The sequence below is a fragment of the Podarcis pityusensis genome, assembly GCF_964106645.2.
Source record: "Podarcis pityusensis genome assembly, chromosome: 1".
NCBI lineage: Eukaryota > Metazoa > Chordata > Lepidosauria > Squamata > Lacertidae > Podarcis > Podarcis pityusensis.
Window position 1 is genome coordinate 83,571,420 of NC_138028.1, and position 19,987 is coordinate 83,591,406.

The 19,987-nt window shown below is 41.4% G+C and overlaps 3 protein-coding genes across 3 annotated transcripts; all 3 read right to left on the reverse strand.

Annotated features, from left to right (window-relative positions):
- Nucleotides 1-4,212: 4,212 nt before the first annotated feature.
- On the reverse strand, nucleotides 4,213-5,271 carry LOC308471362 (olfactory receptor 5AR1-like; the record flags this gene model as incomplete). Its single annotated transcript, XM_080995331.1, has 1 exon — nucleotides 4,213-5,271. The coding sequence occupies exon 1, from the start codon at nucleotides 5,149-5,151 to the stop codon at nucleotides 4,213-4,215; it is 939 nt and encodes a 312-aa protein (XP_080851457.1). The 5' UTR covers nucleotides 5,152-5,271.
- Nucleotides 5,272-9,346: 4,075 nt separating this feature from the next.
- On the reverse strand, nucleotides 9,347-10,307 carry LOC308471377 (olfactory receptor 5AR1-like; the record flags this gene model as incomplete). Its single annotated transcript, XM_080995332.1, has 1 exon — nucleotides 9,347-10,307. Exon 1 carries the CDS (start codon nucleotides 10,283-10,285, stop codon nucleotides 9,347-9,349), a length of 939 nt encoding a protein of 312 aa, XP_080851458.1. The 5' UTR covers nucleotides 10,286-10,307.
- A 2,403-nt stretch (nucleotides 10,308-12,710) lies between these two features.
- Nucleotides 12,711-13,643, reverse strand: LOC308463584 (olfactory receptor 9G19-like; the record flags this gene model as incomplete). Its single annotated transcript, XM_080982105.1, has 1 exon — nucleotides 12,711-13,643. The coding sequence occupies one exon, from the start codon at nucleotides 13,641-13,643 to the stop codon at nucleotides 12,711-12,713; it is 933 nt and encodes a 310-aa protein (XP_080838231.1).
- Nucleotides 13,644-19,987: the final 6,344 nt, after the last annotated feature.

The window sequence follows — 19,987 nt, forward strand, 5'->3', positions numbered from 1 at the left end:
TGTATAGCCGTTGTTGTTGTTGTTGTTGTTGTTGTTGTTGTTGTTGTTGTTGTTATTGTTGTCATCCATACCCTGCTCTTCAGCCAAAATGGTTACCAGAGTGGCTTACATACAATCATTTAAACAAGACACTTCCTGCCTGCAAGTGAGCCCTGCTTCCTGCTATGTAAGCCTGGGGGTGCTGTATGAATGTAATGCTTTTTGGACCCTTGAGCCCCTGTAGTTTCCATGGTGCAGTACTCCAGGGTGAGTTTCTTCTTTTAGTCTTGTCTTGTAGTAATAAAGGACATTTGTTCTTTGAGAGGCCTGCTTCCTTCTGACATGCTTTCCTGATACCCCAACACAACACTTCCCATCTCTCCCAATGAGGTGGTCTGATGGGATGCCTGCTTTCAGGTAACTCCTCACACTTGTGAAATTGCAAAAGCCACAACAACGCTTTGGAGAAGATCCATTAGTGATGAGAAATAGCTCAGGTATTGTGCATAGTTCCTTTCTACTGTAAATGGCTAGAAAAACCAGAGTAAGTTATGCAAAAAAGCAAAACTAAAACCTAAAACAACATGTATGTTCTAACTTAATTCACACAGGCTACAGAATCCTGGCTCTCTTGGTGTGGAATCTGATTACTATGGAATAGGATTTTAAGTTTTTGAGGGCAGAGTCCTCGCATCACTGACAACATACCATACAAATTGCATTCTGGTGGTGATTTCAAATCAAAGATCTGATAACATCATCATGGTTGTTGTTATATTACCAATTAGCATCTTAAAACAGAAATTCAGTTGTTTCATGACGACAGATTTTTGGATAGCAGTGGCATCTCATCCAAAAATTTGTTATAAGAAAGCAGTAATGTTGGCTTTATGTGCCTCAGGTCATTATTTGTGTATACAAGCACCACACATTTTAAAAGCTACAAACTCCAGGGTGTTTCAGTATGGAGCTACTCGTTTGCCAGGGTTCAGGACCTTGCTCCATTTTGACAGACTGATGTTTTTCACTGGGGCAGTTTCTTGAAAGTGTTCATCTTCTTACAGAGTCCTAATTAGACTTAAATGAATTTGTTTACAATAAGAGGGGGCAGAATGTTGACATATTGGTCTCATGGCACCACTACATTTAACTAGACCCAAGGCAGATTATTAAATTGGAAGTCAACAACCTCAACAGTATCAGAGTACTTTGACTCTTCTCAGTGGCTAGTCTATCCCTACAGCACACCTGTCTCTAGTCCCCCTACACTCTGGTTGCTTATATTTTGTTGTCATTTTGAAATCACTCTGTTGTATTGCTCTCTGAAGGAGTGCCAGAATGAGGTGGTCCTGTGCTTGGGCATGGGGTGGGGAGGAGGAGAGCACATGCCAGGAACCACAACAGGACACACATGATTATTGTGACACTATTAGGATCGTCCTACTCGCGTGTAGGACCCTGGCAGAGACACATGCCCAACTGGCACGTTATCTCCCTCCTGGTTGGTCATTCGGGAGCTTCAAAAGCTTTCTCCAGCCCGAACATCACAGCGACTGATACCAAGAAGCATCAGCACATTTAGGGATCCTGCAGAGTATTTGCAGTTCGTGTAACAGAACTCAGTAGCACAGCATTTTGGCTAATCTACGTTTATTTACATATAATACACTTGAAGCATTCTGACTTAGCTCCTTCCTCTTTCTCATTAGACAGCAAAGAGAAAGAACAAAGGACAATAGTCCCACTTCGTGGAACACAGTAACACAAACATCCTGTCTCCGTCACTTCCCACACTGTGGAATAAAAACATACACCGTCAGGTGATAGAACAACAATCCCATGACTGCAAACATGGAGCAAGAATCCTAACAGACACTGGCCAACCTGCAGAGGTGATATTGTTACTTATATTCCCTTGTTCTTTTGAAACCCCACTGTGTTTGAAATCCCACAATACTGGAGAAGGATATGAATTGGAAACTAAATAGATATATGGCTATATGCTTATTCAACATTCATCCATTCATTTATTTAAAACCAAACATTTATTCAAAAGTTACAATGCAGCTTTGTCCACTGCCGGAATATCACAGAATGTTTATTCTGCACATGACCCCTGGTCATTTCTCTTCTAGAGGCCATACCCACAGAACACTGGGATGGGACAATGTGTTCCTTTTCTTTACACTGTTCCCAATGGTTTTATAGGATGGTATGACTAAAACACAGAGTAAACCAATTGACATCAATGGATTTTAGCTAGTAAGGAGTTACTTAGGCCCATTTATTTCAATGGGTCCACTTTCAGGCACAATTCATTTATCAGAGAAAAAGCTGTGTTGTTTTACAACAACAACAAAAAAGTTTCTGTGGCATGCAGAAAATAAGATACCCCATCACCACAATCTCTGTCATGTTTATGCCTGTCCATCAAACAACATAACAGTGCTGAGTTGTTGTTTGTGCTTGCTATTTTGTTAATGTTGTTAAGACTGATTTATAGATTATAAATGATGTATTGATTTTTTAATCATATAATATGATTTTTTTATTGTAATGATTATTTTATAGTTGTTGCTTTGTTAATAGTATTTTATAGATTGATTAATAAATAACCACTGAAACAATTACATTCTTCATAATTTATACTGTATTTGTGAAACTCTATTATGCTCTATCATGTTAATATTTATTGTTCAGAAGCTGCTTTGGGATTCATTTTAAGGAAAAGCAGCATAGAAGTATAGTAAATCAAATATAAGGATAATATTCGAGAGGAGTTGCCAAGTTGTGCTGTTTTAGTGATAGAAAATGTACTGTAACATATTTATGTGTGGACTTGAGCTCATTTCTTTCAAATGAATAAAATGGAGAACAAATATTTTACAAAAATATAGATGTAAGCCCAGTGCAAGACTGAACTTTCACACACACACACACACATAAAAACATGCATGCTTACACATGCACGCACAGAGAGAGAGAGAGAGAGAGAGAGAGAGAGAAAGCAGAAAGCAGAAATACAATATATGAATCATTCAAGTAAAGTTAACAAGCTTTACAGTGCAATCCTATACATATCATCTCAGAAGTCCTACTGAGGTCAATGGGTCTCTACTCCAGTTAAGGCTGTATAAGCAAAGCTGGGAAACCTATCGTCTTCTAGATGTTGTTGGATGACAATTCCCATAATCTCTTACCATTTGCCTTGACTGGGGCTGATTGGAGCTGGAATAAATGACACCTGGAAGGCCACAGGTCCCATTTCCTCATATATAGAAAAGCAGCCTCAGCCACCAGACACCAGATGACACAAACCGATCAATATATTTGATAGTTATTGATTTTATTACCCTGCCCCAAATGTGAGTAGATTACATTATTATTGCAAAAAGGAATCTAAGGCAGAAAGAAACTGCTCTGATCCAGCAATACTCTTCAATGTGAGGTAGGGATTTACAAAAGAGAAGTACATAATTCAGGGGTTTGGGGACCTGTGGCCCTCTAGATACTGCTGTAGTCCCTCTAGATACTGCCGTCATTTGTGACCTTGGCCATATCAGTTGAGGCTGATGGAAACTGGAATCCAGCAAAATTTATAGGGCGACAGGTTGCCACTCATGACATAATTGCTTAACAGAAGTGTTTTTGCACATGTGGCATGTTGCATGTAAATAAATGTGCACAGTGATGCAATGTAGATGATAACTGGTCTGTTTTCTCATTACTAATACATATGTGAGGAAATATCTGCATCAATACTGCATGTAGTATTAGCTGTGACTTGTGCCCTTTTGTAAAGGGATATATTTGAAATGAACCTGATAGGCTGTAATTTTCCAATCGCTTACTATTGAGTCATTCCAGAAGTTTCCGCCAACCTCATTCTGCACATTTCTGATTCTCTAGCTAGTAGGAAATTGAGAATTAGCTATAAGTGAAAGGAAAAAAAAACATTCAGTAATAACATAGCATTTCAACATAGCAAATTGTAGAGTCCACAAGAAGTTTCAGTCAACCTCATTCAGCACAAATGATTTTGAAATTGCAAATGACATTGCTCAATGAATGTCAGACAATAACTCTGTGGTTGAACTCCTTCGTTTTCTGGTTCTCTAGCTAGTAGGAAATTGATGATGAGCTATAAGGGAAAGGAAATAGTTCTGAAACCTACAAGTCAAGTTCGTATGGAACCAGTTCAAAAATAAAACCAATCAGTAATAATACTGCATTTTAGTTTAAGACAGAGTTCAGCTTCTTGTTAATGAGTTTTCTGAAAGCTTCCTTAACATCTTTGTTCCTCAAGCTGTAGATCAGAGGATTGAGCATGGGGATCACTACTGTGTAGAACACAGAAGCCCATTTGTCTTGATCCAAGGCATACACAGAGGTGGGCCGGAGATACATGAAAATCTGAGTTCCATAAAATAAAGTGAACCCTGTGAAGTGGGACCCACAGGTGGAGAAGGCTTTGAGTCTCCCTGAGGGCATTCTCAGGACAGCTGCTAAAATGAAGATGTAAGAGAGAAGGATGATGGAGAGGGAGCTTATTGCAACAAAGCCAGCAAATGCAAAAAGCAACATCTCATTAATGTGGGTGTCAGAACAAGCGATTGCCAGCAGTGGAGGAACATCACAGAAGAAATGGTTGATGAGGTTGGAACTGCAGAACTGCAGGCTGAAGGTGGCTGTTGTGTGTATTATGGCACAAATTGTACCAGCAATGTATGACCCAAGTAGGAGCCAGATGCAGAGGGACTTGGACATGGCAGTGGAATAGAGCAATGGGTTGCAGATGGCCACATAGCGGTCATAGGCCATCACTGCTAAAATGTAGCACTCGGCATCCACAAAGGCAGCACTGAAGTAGAACTGGGCAGTACATTCAAGGAAGGAGATGGTCCTGCTCTCAGATAACAAGTCAGACAGCATTCTGGGGGCAATGGCAGATGAGTAGCAGATGTCACAGAAGGACAGGTGCCAGAGGAAGAAGTACATAGGATTGTGAAGGTGGAAATCAAGTGTGATCAAGATGATCATGCCCAGGTTTCCCACAACATTGACCAGATAGATGATCAGGAATACCACAAAAAATAAGATTTTCATACCTGGATCGTTTGAGATGCCCTGGAGAATGAACTTGGTGATGGTGGTACTGTTTTCATTCACCATTTTTAGGAAAAGATACAGTGGTCTGGAGAAATGTTGGAAATGTGGATGGCAGGGTTGTTTTAAATATTAATCAGTCTATGAGATGTCAAAGTTTGCTTGGGTCCCAGTTGCTCTGCGAGGCTGATGATGACATAGCTGCGTCTTACCAAGGCTTCTTTTAGAAGATCCAGAGTTCCTGAGTGATGCTCCCCTTTGTCTTTTACTTGAACCTTTCTATGGGTGGGAGAGATGAACTCTGAGGTTCTGGTCATTGGTTAAGTCAGCATCCTACTGATCCCTGTAAACTCCTGGATGTCTATTTATTGTGCATTGAGTTTCCTACCTCCTAAAAATGATGCGATAATTAAAGAGTAGAATGGCAGAGGCCGGGAGCTCTGTCCCCAGAGGATTTCTGATCTCTGATTCCCTCATCAGGAGACATATCTTTGTGGAGCTTTCAAGGGTATAGGCATCCCATGCAATTTGCTTTCTCATTGTGTTCCCTGTCAATTCCCCTCCCCTCCTGCACAAGAAAATACATGGCATCTATATCTCTTGCTTTCTGGCAGGGTTTCTCAGGCAATGGGACTAATTGTGGTTTGTCAGGGGCCCTCATTTTCCTTCCTGCACCTGACATCACCAACGCTCTCAAGGGCTGGCAGGACTCTGAAGGGTGTGCCTCGGAAGCAAGGGACCAGGGGAGTGATCCAGGCAAGGAGACCATTGATTTATGGGTCCTGACACTGCCTACAAGGCAGGAGCCAAGGGACGAGTGTCAGGTCAGAGTGGGATGGAGGAAGGCACACCAGACGGGGCAGCAGCAGAAGAGGCTATTCAGTTGGCAGATGGTTCAATAGACTTCCCACCTTCCTCTGCCCGCTGTCTCCTAAATCCAGGAGGGGCATGAAGTGGGAAGGGCAGTGGGACCTTCCCTACCGGTAGAGGTCTCTGGTTGCTGGAGCACAACCCATCAGGGGAGGACATATAAGCAGGTGGAGGGGTGGAATTTCCCTGTTGCTGCAACTGCTCCATAGGCTCCAGACATTTAGGATCCTATAGGCTAGAGGAGTATATTTGTGTGTGTATCTAGAGCACTGTGGGAGCTGCTGTAAGTGTTTATCTTGCCATTAAAGAGTTAACTATCAGATGTGCGTCTTCTTTATCTGGGATGGGCCGTGATGTCAGCTATGGGACAGGTAAAAATGCAGCTTCCTGTTGAAAACAGAATTTGCAGATGCTGCCAACGAGGTGATTGGCAGTGCTTGCAACCCTCCGATCCCTTTCCAACATCGTTTGATTTCATAACCTGTGGGCAAAGGATACAGGGTTTGTAGGCACCAGCAAGCTATTGATCAGCAGAATTCTGCAAACTCCTCTTCTCTCAGGAACGCTCCTTCCCAGAGTAACAGTGAGGGCTCCGATGACGAGGGGGGGGGGTGGCAGGCAGAAAGAGATAGAGGCTTGCCTTCTTCCCATATGAGGGGTGAGGTGAGTCCCTCCCGTCCTGGAATGCGTGTCGTAAACTCCGAAGACAGTGTGAGGCAGGTAGAGGAGCCGCAGATCTCAGACACATTCCCAGGGGAGGAGGGGCAAACTGGGAAAGTGGCTCCATAGTCTCCTGTTACTAGGAGGAAGGGCAGAGTCCAGGCTTGGCGTCAGGCCAACAGGAGGAGGGGTAGCCGATGGAGGATAGCCTGTTAGCAGAATCCGCCATTCAGTGGGCGCAACTGACTCATTGAGTGTGGAAGACTGAGCTGTGTGCTCAGACTGAAACTATTGTGTCAAGACTAATAAATTAATAGAGTAATAAAGTCGCCAGCCTGCCATCTCTTGGTGTGAGAGGGAGATCGTAAATCCTGACATGTTCCTTTGCTTGCATAGTTTAACTGAGTTGTTAGAGAGCCGCAGCCTAGCACTGAAAAGCCCCCTATCATAAGTCAGCCCCAGCCCCGCAGCCCCAGTAGTGGCACTATGAACAAGGCCTCACCTGCTGATTGTAGAGTCAACTGAAGAACAAAAGGTAGCTACAATTACTGCAGAATTCAGGTCTTCTCTCATACATTAAAGAGGAGGTTCCCACCCCTCTGGGTTTATAAACATAAAACATGCACTTTTCTGATACCAATGCAGATGAAGTCCATCATTATTCCTATTGTTGTTAGAACCATATTTCTGGGGGAAGGGAGAGTTAGAGTTGTGCAGCCTTTGCCAACTTGGTGACCTTTATAAGTTGTTGGACTGGAATGCCTGTCATCCCTGACCACTTGCCTCACTGTCTAGGGCTGATGGAAGCTGTTGTCCAACAACATATAGAAGGCACTACTTTTGCCCTAGTATTGTATAGAATCTCTCAGTGGCTGCAGTGGATGCATGTGGTGTCCTTACCTGCCAGTCCATCATAAAAACCCTTCTTTATGAAGCAGCAATTACTAAAAATAAAAGTAACTGCAGATAAAGCTGAGACCTCTTTCAGCCTCCCATCTGTCCAGCTTCCTCCCACTCTTGCCTGAATCCCCTGCTTGCTTGCCACTGTATGACCACAACCAAAATCTTCCTTTCTCCTGATTTCTGCACTGTATTACTCTCTGTCCTACCTGCCATCTCCTCTGAGGAAGCATTTTGGTTTGGATTTGCTTACTGCCCTCTCTCCTGCTCTCTTTTTACCCCACATAGCTATCATGTCTCTTTATGCAGTTGAGGGTATGGGTGGGTGAATCCGTTAGCGTTGCTTTCTCTTAGTTTCTCACATTTTCCCAGTCTCAAGCTGCACACATTTCCACACCCGTTTATGGGGTCGTTGTTTGTTCTGGTGAAAGTTCCTCAGCATTCCATAGCAAATTTCTCCCAATAAACTTTTTCTTGCACACAATTTTGCCTGATATAAAGCATGCTTTTTTTTATTATTCCCGTTGATTTTTGCATCCATATGCACATTTCACCCTAGTCTGTGAATATTACTTGACTGGAGATGTGCATTGCAAAATTCAGAGAAGTCTGAATTTTGACCAATGGATTTGTATTGGTTCACATTGCTTCAGAAAGTGGAAACTAGGTAAGCTCACCTTTAAATGTGCACTGAATCACATCTCTCCCTCATCATAGGCTGTGTGAGGTAAGAGTGCATTGAGTGGTAAGCTGCTACTGCATAGTTCCACTGTAGGCTTGCCTGTGTTTACTTCTGGTTGGGCTGCCCAGAATTCAGAGCAGAAGTCAGTGACAGCCTAGCTGGTAACCTCATACTTGTGAAATAACAAAAGCCACAGGAAACCTTTGGAGGAGGCCATAGAATCCCGGTTCCCTTGGGTTACTTTGTATAGTATTTTGGAATTTTGAGAGGAGAATCTTAACAACACTCACAATGTACTAGGCAGATTGCATTCTAGTGGTGATTTCCATGAAAAATATCTGATAACATCAAGCTTGTTGTTGTTGTTGTTGTTGTTGTTGTTGTTGTTGTTGTTATATTTATAACCAACCCGTCAACCCAAAGATACCCAGGACAGTAAACAAACAATTCATTAGACTACAACACAACAATATGACATAAAAACCTTGGAACGTTAGTCCTACTCAGAGTATAAATGGATATGACTGTCATAGCTGAAATATTTCAGTCAGTCTACTCTGGGTATAAGTTAGTTGTATACAACCCGATGATGAGAATTAGTGTTATAAAATAGCAAACCAGCTGTTTTCATGATGACACATTTTTAAAGAAGATGGTGGAATCTTCCTGTTATGTATGCTAGGAGGTGCTGTATTTGAATGTAATGCTTTTTGGACCCTTGAGCTCCTGTGCTTTTCATGGTGCAGTACTCCAAGGGGAATTTCTTCTTTTAGGCTTGTCTTGTAGAAAGAAAGGGACACTTCCTTCTGATATCTTCCTTATATCCCAACACAACACTTCCCATCTCTCCTATTGAGGAGGTCTGATGGAATGCCTGCTTTCAGGTGACCCCACACACTTGTTAAATTGCAGAGTAGACATGAAGTTTCAATCAACGTCATGCAGCATAAATGATTTTGAAAGTGGAAATGACATAGCTCAATGAATGTCAGACAATAACTCTGTGGTTGAATTTCTTCGTTTTCTGGTTCTCTAGCTAGTAGGAAATTGATGATCAGGTATAAGGGAAAGGAAATAGTTCTGAAATCTACAAGTCAAGTTCCTATGGAACCAGTTCACAAAAAACCCATTCAGTAATAATATTGCATTTTAGTTTAAGACCAAGTTTAGCTTCTTGTTAATGAGTTTTCTGAAAGCTTCTTTAACATCTTTGTTCCTCAAGCTGTAGATCAGAGGATTGAGCATGGGGATCACTACTGTGTAGAACACAGAAGCCCATTTGTCTTGATCCAAGGCATAGACAGAAGTGGGCCGGAGATACATGAAAATCACAGTCCCATAAAATAAAGTGACCCCTGTGAAGTGGGACCCACAGGTGGAGAAGGCTTTGAGTCTCCCTGAGGGCATTCTCAGGACAGCTGCTAAAATGAAGATGTAAGAGAGAAGGATGATGGAGAGGGAGCTCATCTCAACAAAGCCAGCAAATGCAAAAAGCAAAATCTCATTAATGTGGGTGTCAGAACAAGCGATTGCCAGCAATGGAGGGACATCACAGAAGAAATGGTTGATGAGGTCTGAACTGCAGAACTGCAGGCTGAATGTGGCCGTTGTGTGTATTATAGCATTAGTTGTGCCAGCAATGTACGACCCAAGTAGGAGCCGGATGCAGAGGGACCTGGACATGGCAGTGGAATAGAGCAATGGGTTGCAGATGGCCACATAGCGGTCATAGGCCATCACTGCTAAAATGTAGCACTCAGCATCCACAAAGGCAGCAAAGAAGTAGAACTGGGCAGTACATTCAGGGAAGGAGATAGTCCTGCTCTCAGATAACAAGTCAGACAACATTCTGGGAGCAATGGCAGATGAGTAGCAGATGTCACAGAAAGAGAGGTGCCAGAGGAAGAAGTACATAGGATTGTGAAGGTGGGAATCAAGTGTGATCAAGATGATCATGCCCAGATTTCCCACAACATTGACCAGATAGATGATCAGGAATACCACAAAAAATAAGATTTTCATACCTGGATCATTTGAGATGCCCTGGAGAATGAACTCGGTGATGGTGGTACTGTTTTCATTCACCATTTTAAGGAAAAGATACAGTGGTCTGAAGAAATATAGGAAATGTGAATGGCAGCGTTGTTTTAAATATTAAGTAGTCTATGAGATGTCAAAGTTTGCTTGGGTCCCAATTGCTCTGCAAGGCTGATGATGACATAGTTGGGTCTTACCAAGGGCTTCTTGTGGAGATTTTAGAAGATCCAGAGTTCCTGAGTGATTCTCCCCTTTGTCTTTTACTTGAACATTTCTACGGGTGGGAGAGATGAACTCTGAAGTTTTGATCATTGGTTAGGTCAGCATCCTACTGATCCCTGTAAACTCCTGGATGTCTATTTATTGTGCATTGCGTTTCCTACCACCTAAAAATGATGCAATAATTAAAGAGTAGGAATGGCGGAGGCCGGGAGCTCTGTCCCCAGAGATTTCTGATCTCTGATTCCCTCATCAGGAGACATATCTTTGTGGAGGTTCCAAAGGTATAGGCATCCCATGCAATTTGCTTTCTCATTGTGCTCCCTGTCATTTCCCCTCCCCTCTTGCAAAAGAAAATACATGGCACCCATTTCTCTTGCTTTCTGGCAGGGTTTCTCAGGCAATGGGACTAATTGTGGTTTGTCAGGGGCCCTCATTTTCCTTCCTGCACCTGACATCACCAACGCTCTCAAGGACTGGCAGGACTCTGAAGAGTGTGCAGCGAAGGCAGGGGACTAGGGGAGTTATCCAGGCAAGGAGACCATTGATTTATGGGGCCTGCCACTGTCCACAAGGCAGGAGCCAGGGGAGATGGGAGATTCAGGACAGAGTGGGATGGAGGAAGGCATACCAGATGGGGCAGCAGAAGAAGAGGCTGTTCAGCTAACATATGGATCAGTAGACTTTCCACCTTCCCCTGCCTGCTGTCTCCTAGAACCAGGAGGGTCTTGTAGTGGGAAGAGAATCAGACCTTCTGTGCCGCTAGAAGTCTCAGGTTGCAGGAGCATAACCCATCAGGGGAGGACGTATAAGCTGGTGGAGGCGGGAGTTTCCCTGTTGCTGCAACTGCTCCATAAGTCCCTGACTCATGGGTCCTGGCTCCCTTGGGCCCTGAGAGCCAGTGTGGTGTAGTGGCTAAGAGCGGTAGTCTCGTAATCTGGTGAACCGGGTTCGCGTCTCCGCTCCTCCACATGCAGCTGCTGGGTGACCTTGCGCTAGTCACACTTCTCTGAAGTCTCTCAGCCCCACTCACCTCACAGAGTGTTTGTTGTGGGGGAGGAAGGGAAAGGAGAATGTTAGCCACTTTGAGACTCCTTTGGGTAGTGATAAAGCGGGATATCAAATCCAAACTCCTCCTCCTCCTCCTCTTCTCACACACACTCCTCTGGAACAATTGCATCATGCAATGAATTTTTTTATCTAGAATGGGAATGAGGAACCTGTGGCCCTCTGGATGTTATTGGACTACAACTCCCATCGTCCCTGCACATTGATCATCTTGGCTGGAGTCCAACTACCTCTAGAGGGCCACTGGATGTTGAATTACTGTTTCTTCACACAACAGCACTGATGTAATAGCCACCAACACCCAGAACGAATAACCCTTTGCAATAACAGAGGCCAGTTTTATCATATACTTTCTAATTTATTATTATTGTTTTATGAAGCAGGAAACATACAATTTTAAAAGAAATTGTTATCTTTATATTTATTTTCAAATTATATTATAACATCTCAACTAAATAAGTGAGGAGTGAAGTTTGTTATGCTCATAGATGTTCTCTATGAGAGCAATATATTGATCTAGGATATACACAAGTGGCTAATATTGCAATCCTATGTAGCATGCCTTATCAAAAGTAAATCTCATTGAGTTAAATGCAGAGATAAGTTCAATAAACATCTTAATGAGAAACTGCCTCTAATTTTTTCTTCCGGAAGCAATATGCAGCCCAAAGGCAGCCATCCTTTGAAATCGGCACTTCTCTGAATTTTGTGATGCAATTCCCCAACTAAATTATGTGTAAAAATGCATTATATTTGGGGAAATGGGCACTAGAGTGCTGATGAATTTTTGTGAGGACTTAAGTGCAGGATTGAACCTAAGTTTGGAAAACCAAAAAACTGTGGCACATTTAAAATGACAGATTTATACATCCTTAGTTAAATGAGATGCCCCGGTAAGTGGGTATAGGATGGCAGCCTAGGGTTCAGATACTTTATCGGGGAAAATGATCTAAAATGATTGTTATCTGCAGCAATAGTCAGCCTCAAAATGGGCAGAGGGAGAAAAGGAAGAATTAGTCCAACATGAATGGGTCTTATGAGTATGAAAAATAGTGTCTCACAAATAATGCATTATACAAATGAGGTTCTGAGGACACATCTACATAAAAACACATGACAAAAGATCTTACTAATGAGTAATAATGCTAAGCTACTAGAAACAAAACAGCATGCTTCCAGTTATATTCATTCATGCTGTCCTCCATTTCATTGCCAGTTTCTTCAGAGCATGTTTTACATCCTTGTTCCTGAGGCTGTAGATGAGGGGATTAAGCATAGGAATCACTACTGTGTAGAAAACAGAGACCACTTTGTCCCTTTCCAAAGCATAGCTGGAGCTGGGCCGTGAGTAGATGAAGAGGATAGAGCCATAGTACAAAGTAACTGCAATCAGATGAGAAGCACATGTGGAGAAGGCTTTCAGTCTCCCTTCAGTGGAGCGGATCCTCAAGATGGCAGCCAGAATGAAGGCATAGGAGGCAAGGATAAGTGCAGAGGGTGTAATTACATTAGAAGCCAAAATGAAGTACAACACGGACTGATAGCTCTTGGGCACGTTGCAGGATAGCTTCACCAATGGAGGTAAGTCACAGAAGAAGTCATCAATGATGTTGCCATCACAGAAGCTCAATGTGAAGGTTTCACTAGTGATTAAGGTGGAATTGATGAACCCACCTAGATATGAGAGGGCCACCAGTGCTGTGCACAGCTTTCTGGACATGGCAGTGGCGTACAACAATGGCTTGGCTATGGCCATATAACGGTCATAGGCCATGGCTGCCAGAAGGTAGCACTCGCTATAGGCAAGGGCAGCTGAGAAGAAGAATTGGGAGGCACAGCCACCAAAGGAAATGCTCTTGTCTTCAGAGATGCAGTTCACCAAGATCTTTGGCGTATAGATGGAGGAATACCACAGATCCAGGAAGGAAAGGTTCCCAATGAAGAAATACATGGGCGTATGGAGGTGAGAGCTGCTGCAGATTAGAGCAATTAATGTGATATTCCCTGCCAGACTGGCTATATATATTATTAGAAACAGTACAAATAAGATCAGCTGCAGTTTAGGGTTTGTTGTGAAACCCAGGAGAATGAAGTCGGTCACTGTGGTGAGATTTCCTTCCATGAAGCTATGTGGGATTAGCTGGTAAGGAAATTGAAGATATACACTGAAGTTCTGGCCTATCAGAATAGCATCAGTTCTCAATGAGCTACATCAGGGATGGAGAACCTCAAGACCTTATCTACGACACACCCTCTCCATGCTACAGTCCCTCTAGAGATGGGCAAGAAATTCTATTCAGGTCTAATTTGAAGCCAAATCTATCAAATTTGCACTTTCGGAACCACTATGCAAACCGAGACACAGCTATCCTTTGAAATTTTCACTCATCCCAATTTTGCTATGCGGTTTGCCAACCAAAAATTATTTACAAAAGTGCATGTATTAGGGGAATGTGGATATTTAAAACATGTAATTTAGTGAAAACCGTGTATACAAATGTGTTTATTGGGAGAAACTTAAACTAAAATGCTGATGAATTTTCATGAGGATTTCATTATTATTATTTTGCAACTTGCTGCAAAATGTGAAGAACGGAATTTGAAATGGGGAAAACAGAGAGAACTGAAATGGACAGATCCATCCATCCCATTTCCCCTCCCTGAGGCTTCTTGAAGACTTTGGCTTGGCTGAAATGAGTCCCTGAACTGTGAAAATGCCTTTTACTTGACTGGATGGATCTCTGTTTCTCACTCTCGCTCTATATATTTGTGTGCCCAGAAACCTCTGATTTTTCCGTAGGCAGAATGCAGCTTACTGTGCAGAGGTGTCACAGCTGCTGCTTCACCCAGTTTTGCCCTGGCCCCTGTACATCACTGACATGTGGTCCTTGGAAGCTTGCCCTTGAGGAAAGGACACCACTGAGCTGAGAAAAGTCCTCACCTCTGAGCTAAATGGCTTGTAGTGTTCTCAGCATCTGGAAAATAAGAGATCTCTGATCTTAACAAGTAGCAGAGGACAACAGTGGAAAAGGATGCAAGCAATGCTCTTACACACTCCAAATTCTTCCACAACCCTGTTGCCCCATCCAATGTGCTATATAAAGATCTTTCTGCGCATAACTGTGGCATTATGGGAAGTCCTGCTTCTTTTCTCTGGCATTCTGGGAAGTCTTGCTTCTAAGCTTTTCTCTGCTTCTGTACATACTGTACAACCTGTTCTAAATACCAAGACATTCCCTCATTTCTTTAGGATGCTCAGTTCATCTTAAGTTCATGAAAACATTACACTCTGACCTGTTCTTAATGCATAGCTGACCACATCTACGGAACTCGATTATTATATTCTTTCATGTTATGATCAATCATTAGTAATTGTTTTAGTCATGCTATATCAATCATTAGTTATAATTTAATTAGGAGGTTTCATGCCTGTCTAGTTCTGTGCTCCCTTTCCCAGCCTTTAATCTATTGGTGATTAATGCCTATATGTAACCCTTGCCTTGTACTTGTGTTAACCAATCAGCAACAAGTTGCTTTGTGTTTGTATCAACCAATCAGCAACGCGCGCACCTGTGGCAATGTTGTAATATTCAATAAAAGAGTCTTCTCGGGGCTTGCTCCAGAGATGCCTCTCACATGACACCTGCTACTCGTCTGTCGTTACTTCAGCGCAACACTTCCACAACCCTGTTGCCCCATCCAATGTGCTATATAAAGATCCAAATTTCATTTATTGTTAAAAGTTTTGATTTACTTGGTCATGCCCACCATTTTATGGCTGATTGGACATTCTATGGCCTTTTAAATGTGTTTATGGGAGGCGCTATTGGTTTGCTTTTGTTTTATTATCCATTTTGTATTCCCAGTTTGCATTTCTTATGTCATAAGCTGCCCTGTGATGTTCAGATGAAGGGAGGCATACAAAGTTTAATAATAATAATAATAATAATAATAATAATAATAATAATAATAATAATTTTCTGCCCCTCCTTTGTAAACTCAGATGTTTAGAATACAGTCATACCTCGGGTTAAATGTGCTTCAGGTTGAGTGTTTTAAGGTTATGCTCTGCGGTGACACAGAAGTAACGGAGGGCGTTACTTCCAGGTTTTGCCACTCGCGCATGCGCAGATGCTCAAAATGACATCACACGCATGCGCGGAAGCGCCGAATCGAAACCCGTGCACGCACAATAGTGGGTTGTGTTCGCTTCAGGATGCGAACAGGGCTCCAGAACGGATCCCGTTCACATCCAGAGGTACCACTGTAAGTGTATTTGGAACATAAATAGAAATCCAGTAGAAAGCAATATGTAAGAGCAGCAACTGAAGCAGAAAGGACAGTTGCTTTCCATTTTAAGTGCTTCATTTCTGCTTAAGAAATATGCTTTCAAAATGGGATTTACACATGAATTTATTTTAATGGGAGTTGTTTTAAAGCCATATTTATTATATTGCATTAATCGTTTTTAATCCAATTGTATTATTTTAAAAAATTACTGACATATACCCAGAGGCATTTCAAGCATGCTTTTAAAAGTGCTGCCATTAATACCAATCTCCATCACAATTATAACCTTGATTTTAATCTGGGCACCCAAGTCTTTGAAGTGTGTTGCCTTTGATTGCCTTACCTTCTCCAGCCCAGGCAACGAGGCTTGTCATCAATCTTCTCCTCCTTGTTCTTTCCAGAAAACATTTCAAAGACAACAAAACAACCAGGTGCATAACATACGCTTTGAGAATTGATTCTCAGATGTGATTTGCTTGGTCAGTCAACTGATTTCTTCTGCGGGCTTTGTGCTGTACAAGCCAGTATGCAGGGAGGAGTGAAAGAGGGTGTGTCTGTTTCTTATCGTATAGAATCAAATATCTATAGAATCAAATAAGCTGAACCTGTTAGGTGATAAAGCTCTGGAACAAAACTTAGCTCTTAATCTTGATGGCACCCACTAGTCATCGGGCACAATATGATAGTCATGGATGATGCTGATTCCAGAAGAAAATGAGCTTATTCAATCTCTGGACTGATTTATATAAGTGCTGGAACCAGCAATTCACCCACAACCCATTAGTGGCTTCAGATCAGAAAAGTATTATTTGATATTTAGTCAGAGCATTCTCTTGTCTCTGGAGGATATTGTCCCAGTGGCCTCTTTAATGACACAAAACTTCTCATGCTCTGCTGGGATTTGGTTTTATGCCTTTGGAATAACCTAATACCCTAAGCAAATCAAGAGTGTTACTTGTTGAGGAAATAGACTTTGAGAACCCATTCCCCAAATCTCTCTAGTGGCCATTTCTTTCTCTGGATGCCTTCAGGTATATATTTGGAAGAGCTGAAAGAGAACAAGAAGATAGGGGAGAGGGAACATAATGTAGGGGGAACATCAGGATTATTTAGGGGGAGCATCAGAATAGCTAGTGCAGACCAGAGGAGATATTTTTGTTACTTCAGTCATCACCATTATCTTGCAACTAACTGTAATGATTGGCTGCTTCATAAGATCACACACCTATTTAATTAATTAAAGTAGTTTTTACAAACCTCATTTACTGTAGTTCCACTTACTGAAGTCCTGAAGCTCTTGCTCCTACATTCAGATTCAGCATCCTTGTTCTTGTCCAGGGTCCTGATCTCACTCCACTATAAAATTAGACCAGGCAGTCCAGGGCCTGCCTCGTATCATCCTGTTTGAAGCACTGTCTCTACTCAGTGACAGAGACAATTATGGATTAGGAAAAATGTTTACTTGGCCTTTTTTGCCATCATTTTCAACAAAATAATTTCCTTCCTAAACAAAACTCTTGGCTTTATATAATATTTCATTGATTCCCAAAGTTTCTTGACTGGTTTATAAGAACAGCTCAGTAGTTATATTTTATGCCTCAAAATATTTTCCCTCATCTTTCTGAATTTTTTTTTATTAACCCTCTTTTCTACTGATTCCATCTTCACTGAAGCTTCTTCACCTTTATTAAAGAAAGCTGGAAGGACAAATCCTAAAATTAAAAGATTAGACAGCAGGTTGCTTGCATTGTAAGAATTTTACATTGTTGTTGTAGGCATATTTTAAGCTAGATGAAAAGACTTTTGGTATGGAATGAAACAAGTATTAAAGAACAGTTTAATCAATCTATTTTTTTCTTTAATATTGATGATACCTTACATTCCTGCCCATCCTCAGTTGATGTCCATGTATTTAATATAATGTCTAATAGTATAGTTATTATATGCACACTTTGTGGGTTCTCAACTTTTGAGCTCAAAAGCTTCAGACATATCTATTATACCCTTTCCTTAAATATTTTTGAAGAGGAAAATTGCAGGCACGATTACTTAGATACCTGAAACTGATGAAAAGGAGACTCAGATTTGGCAGAATACTGATAAGCATAACTTCACTCAGCAGGTGTAAAACCTAATTGCAGACTATTTGTAGCACAGCAGAGCATAGCTACAAGGGGTAGAATCCAGCTGAGTCATGTGATTTGGTTGACTGTGCAAATCAGTTGTTACTTTTCACATACCAGTGCAGGAAATTCAAATACTCTCTTCCATGGGAAAATAGATAAAATTATTTTATCTATTATTAACCGTAAGAATATCCTTTCCTATAAATTTCAAGGCAGAGGTCAGATGGCAGAGGTTGGATGGTCATCCTCTGGCATGGGTGCTTTAGTTTAGATTCCTGGATTGCAAGAGGTTGGACTAGATTACCCTTGAGGTGCCTTCCAACTCTACAATTCAATGAGTCAATGAAGCCCTCAACTTTCATGGGGCTTTGTTCCGGGGAGTGCACCAAAAGACAAAATTTCATCTGGTCAAAACACAATGGGTTCAATGGTGAGTTGGATTGCCTGTATACTGAGATGTTATAACACAGTTCTGGGACACAATATACAGATGGAGGAATGGGAAAAACTATGGAAGAAAGAGATAAAATTTACAGCACGTGTAGTGATTAAAGAAAACTATATGAAAATTATGGTATCTCGTACCTACGGGACCATCTCTCCAGTTATGCCCCACGGAGGACCTTACAGTCCACAAATAATAACATCTTGGAGGTCCCAAGCCTCAGGGAGATTAGACTGGCCTCGACCAGGCCAAGGCCTTTTCGGCCACTGGTGGAACGCTCTGTCACAAGTGACCAGGGCCCTTTGGGATTTGACATCTTTCCACAGGGCCTGCAAGACGGAGCTGTCCCACCAGGCTTTTGGTCAGGGTTCAGTCTGACTCCCTCTCCCCTTTCATAAGAACTTGCATGAAAGTGGTCTCCCAAATTTTCCCACAGGCTCATATAAGTTCGGTACAAACAGTTGGGCCTGATGAACTTTTAAGGTCCCCAACCCAAATCTGCAGGTTGCCATCTGATCCTGTACTGATTTTAGGATGTATTTTAATTGATTTTATGTTAATGTGTTATACATTTGATGTTAGCCGCTCTGAGCCCAGTTTTGGCCCAGTGCCGGGGGTGGGGTTAGAAATAAAAATTATTATTAGTATTATTATTAGTATTGTTATACTCCAGTTAAATTAGCGAAAATGTACAAAACTAAAGAAAATAAGTGTTGGAAATGTAAAACAACAGAAGGCACATTTTTTCATATGTGGTGGGATTGCAAAATTGTTAAGAAGTATTGGGAAATGATTTATAATGAAATGAAGTAGATGTTTAAAATAACCTTTGATAAAAAACCAGAAGCTTTCCTATTAGGTATAACAGGAATGGATTTACCAAGATCACAAAAGAACTTGTTTATGTATGCAACCACAGCTGCATGAACATTATTAGCACAACATTGGAAAGAAGAAAGTATCCCAGCTAAAGAAGATTGGCAAGTAAAATTAACGGAATATGCTGAAATGGCAAAATTGACAATGAAATTAGGAGGAAGAGATGACAACAAATTTAAGGAAGAATGGAAGGACTTTATTGCATATATACAGAAGCAATGTACATTGGCAGGGTTTTAAGAATACTTGTCATTTATTATGAACAGATAATAAGTAATGCAAATAGTTAAAACTTTATAATGGACATGTAGTACATTGATATACATTGGAACCAAGGAAGAGAATAGGGGGAAGTCAATCTGTTTTTATTATTGTTGTTGTTTGCTTTGTTTTTGTTATTGTTGGAAAATGGATAAAATGTTATGGGTAAAAAAGAGAGAGATGTTATAACACAGTTCTGAAGAGATTTGAAAACCTAAGACGGAAGAGAGCATATTTATTGCTCATATTTATTCAGAAACAGTTGCTTCCATTTGAGACTGACACATATTAAATTCATAGCTGTAGGCCATGTGTAGTAGAGAAGGGGAAAAACTGAGTTCTTAATACAGTTCCTCAAATGGGAGATATGGGGAAGGTATGGCAATGAAAGCATACAAATGTGTGGTATAAAACCAGTTTACATTATAAATAAATCTACTATGTCATATATAAAGTATTCTTCAT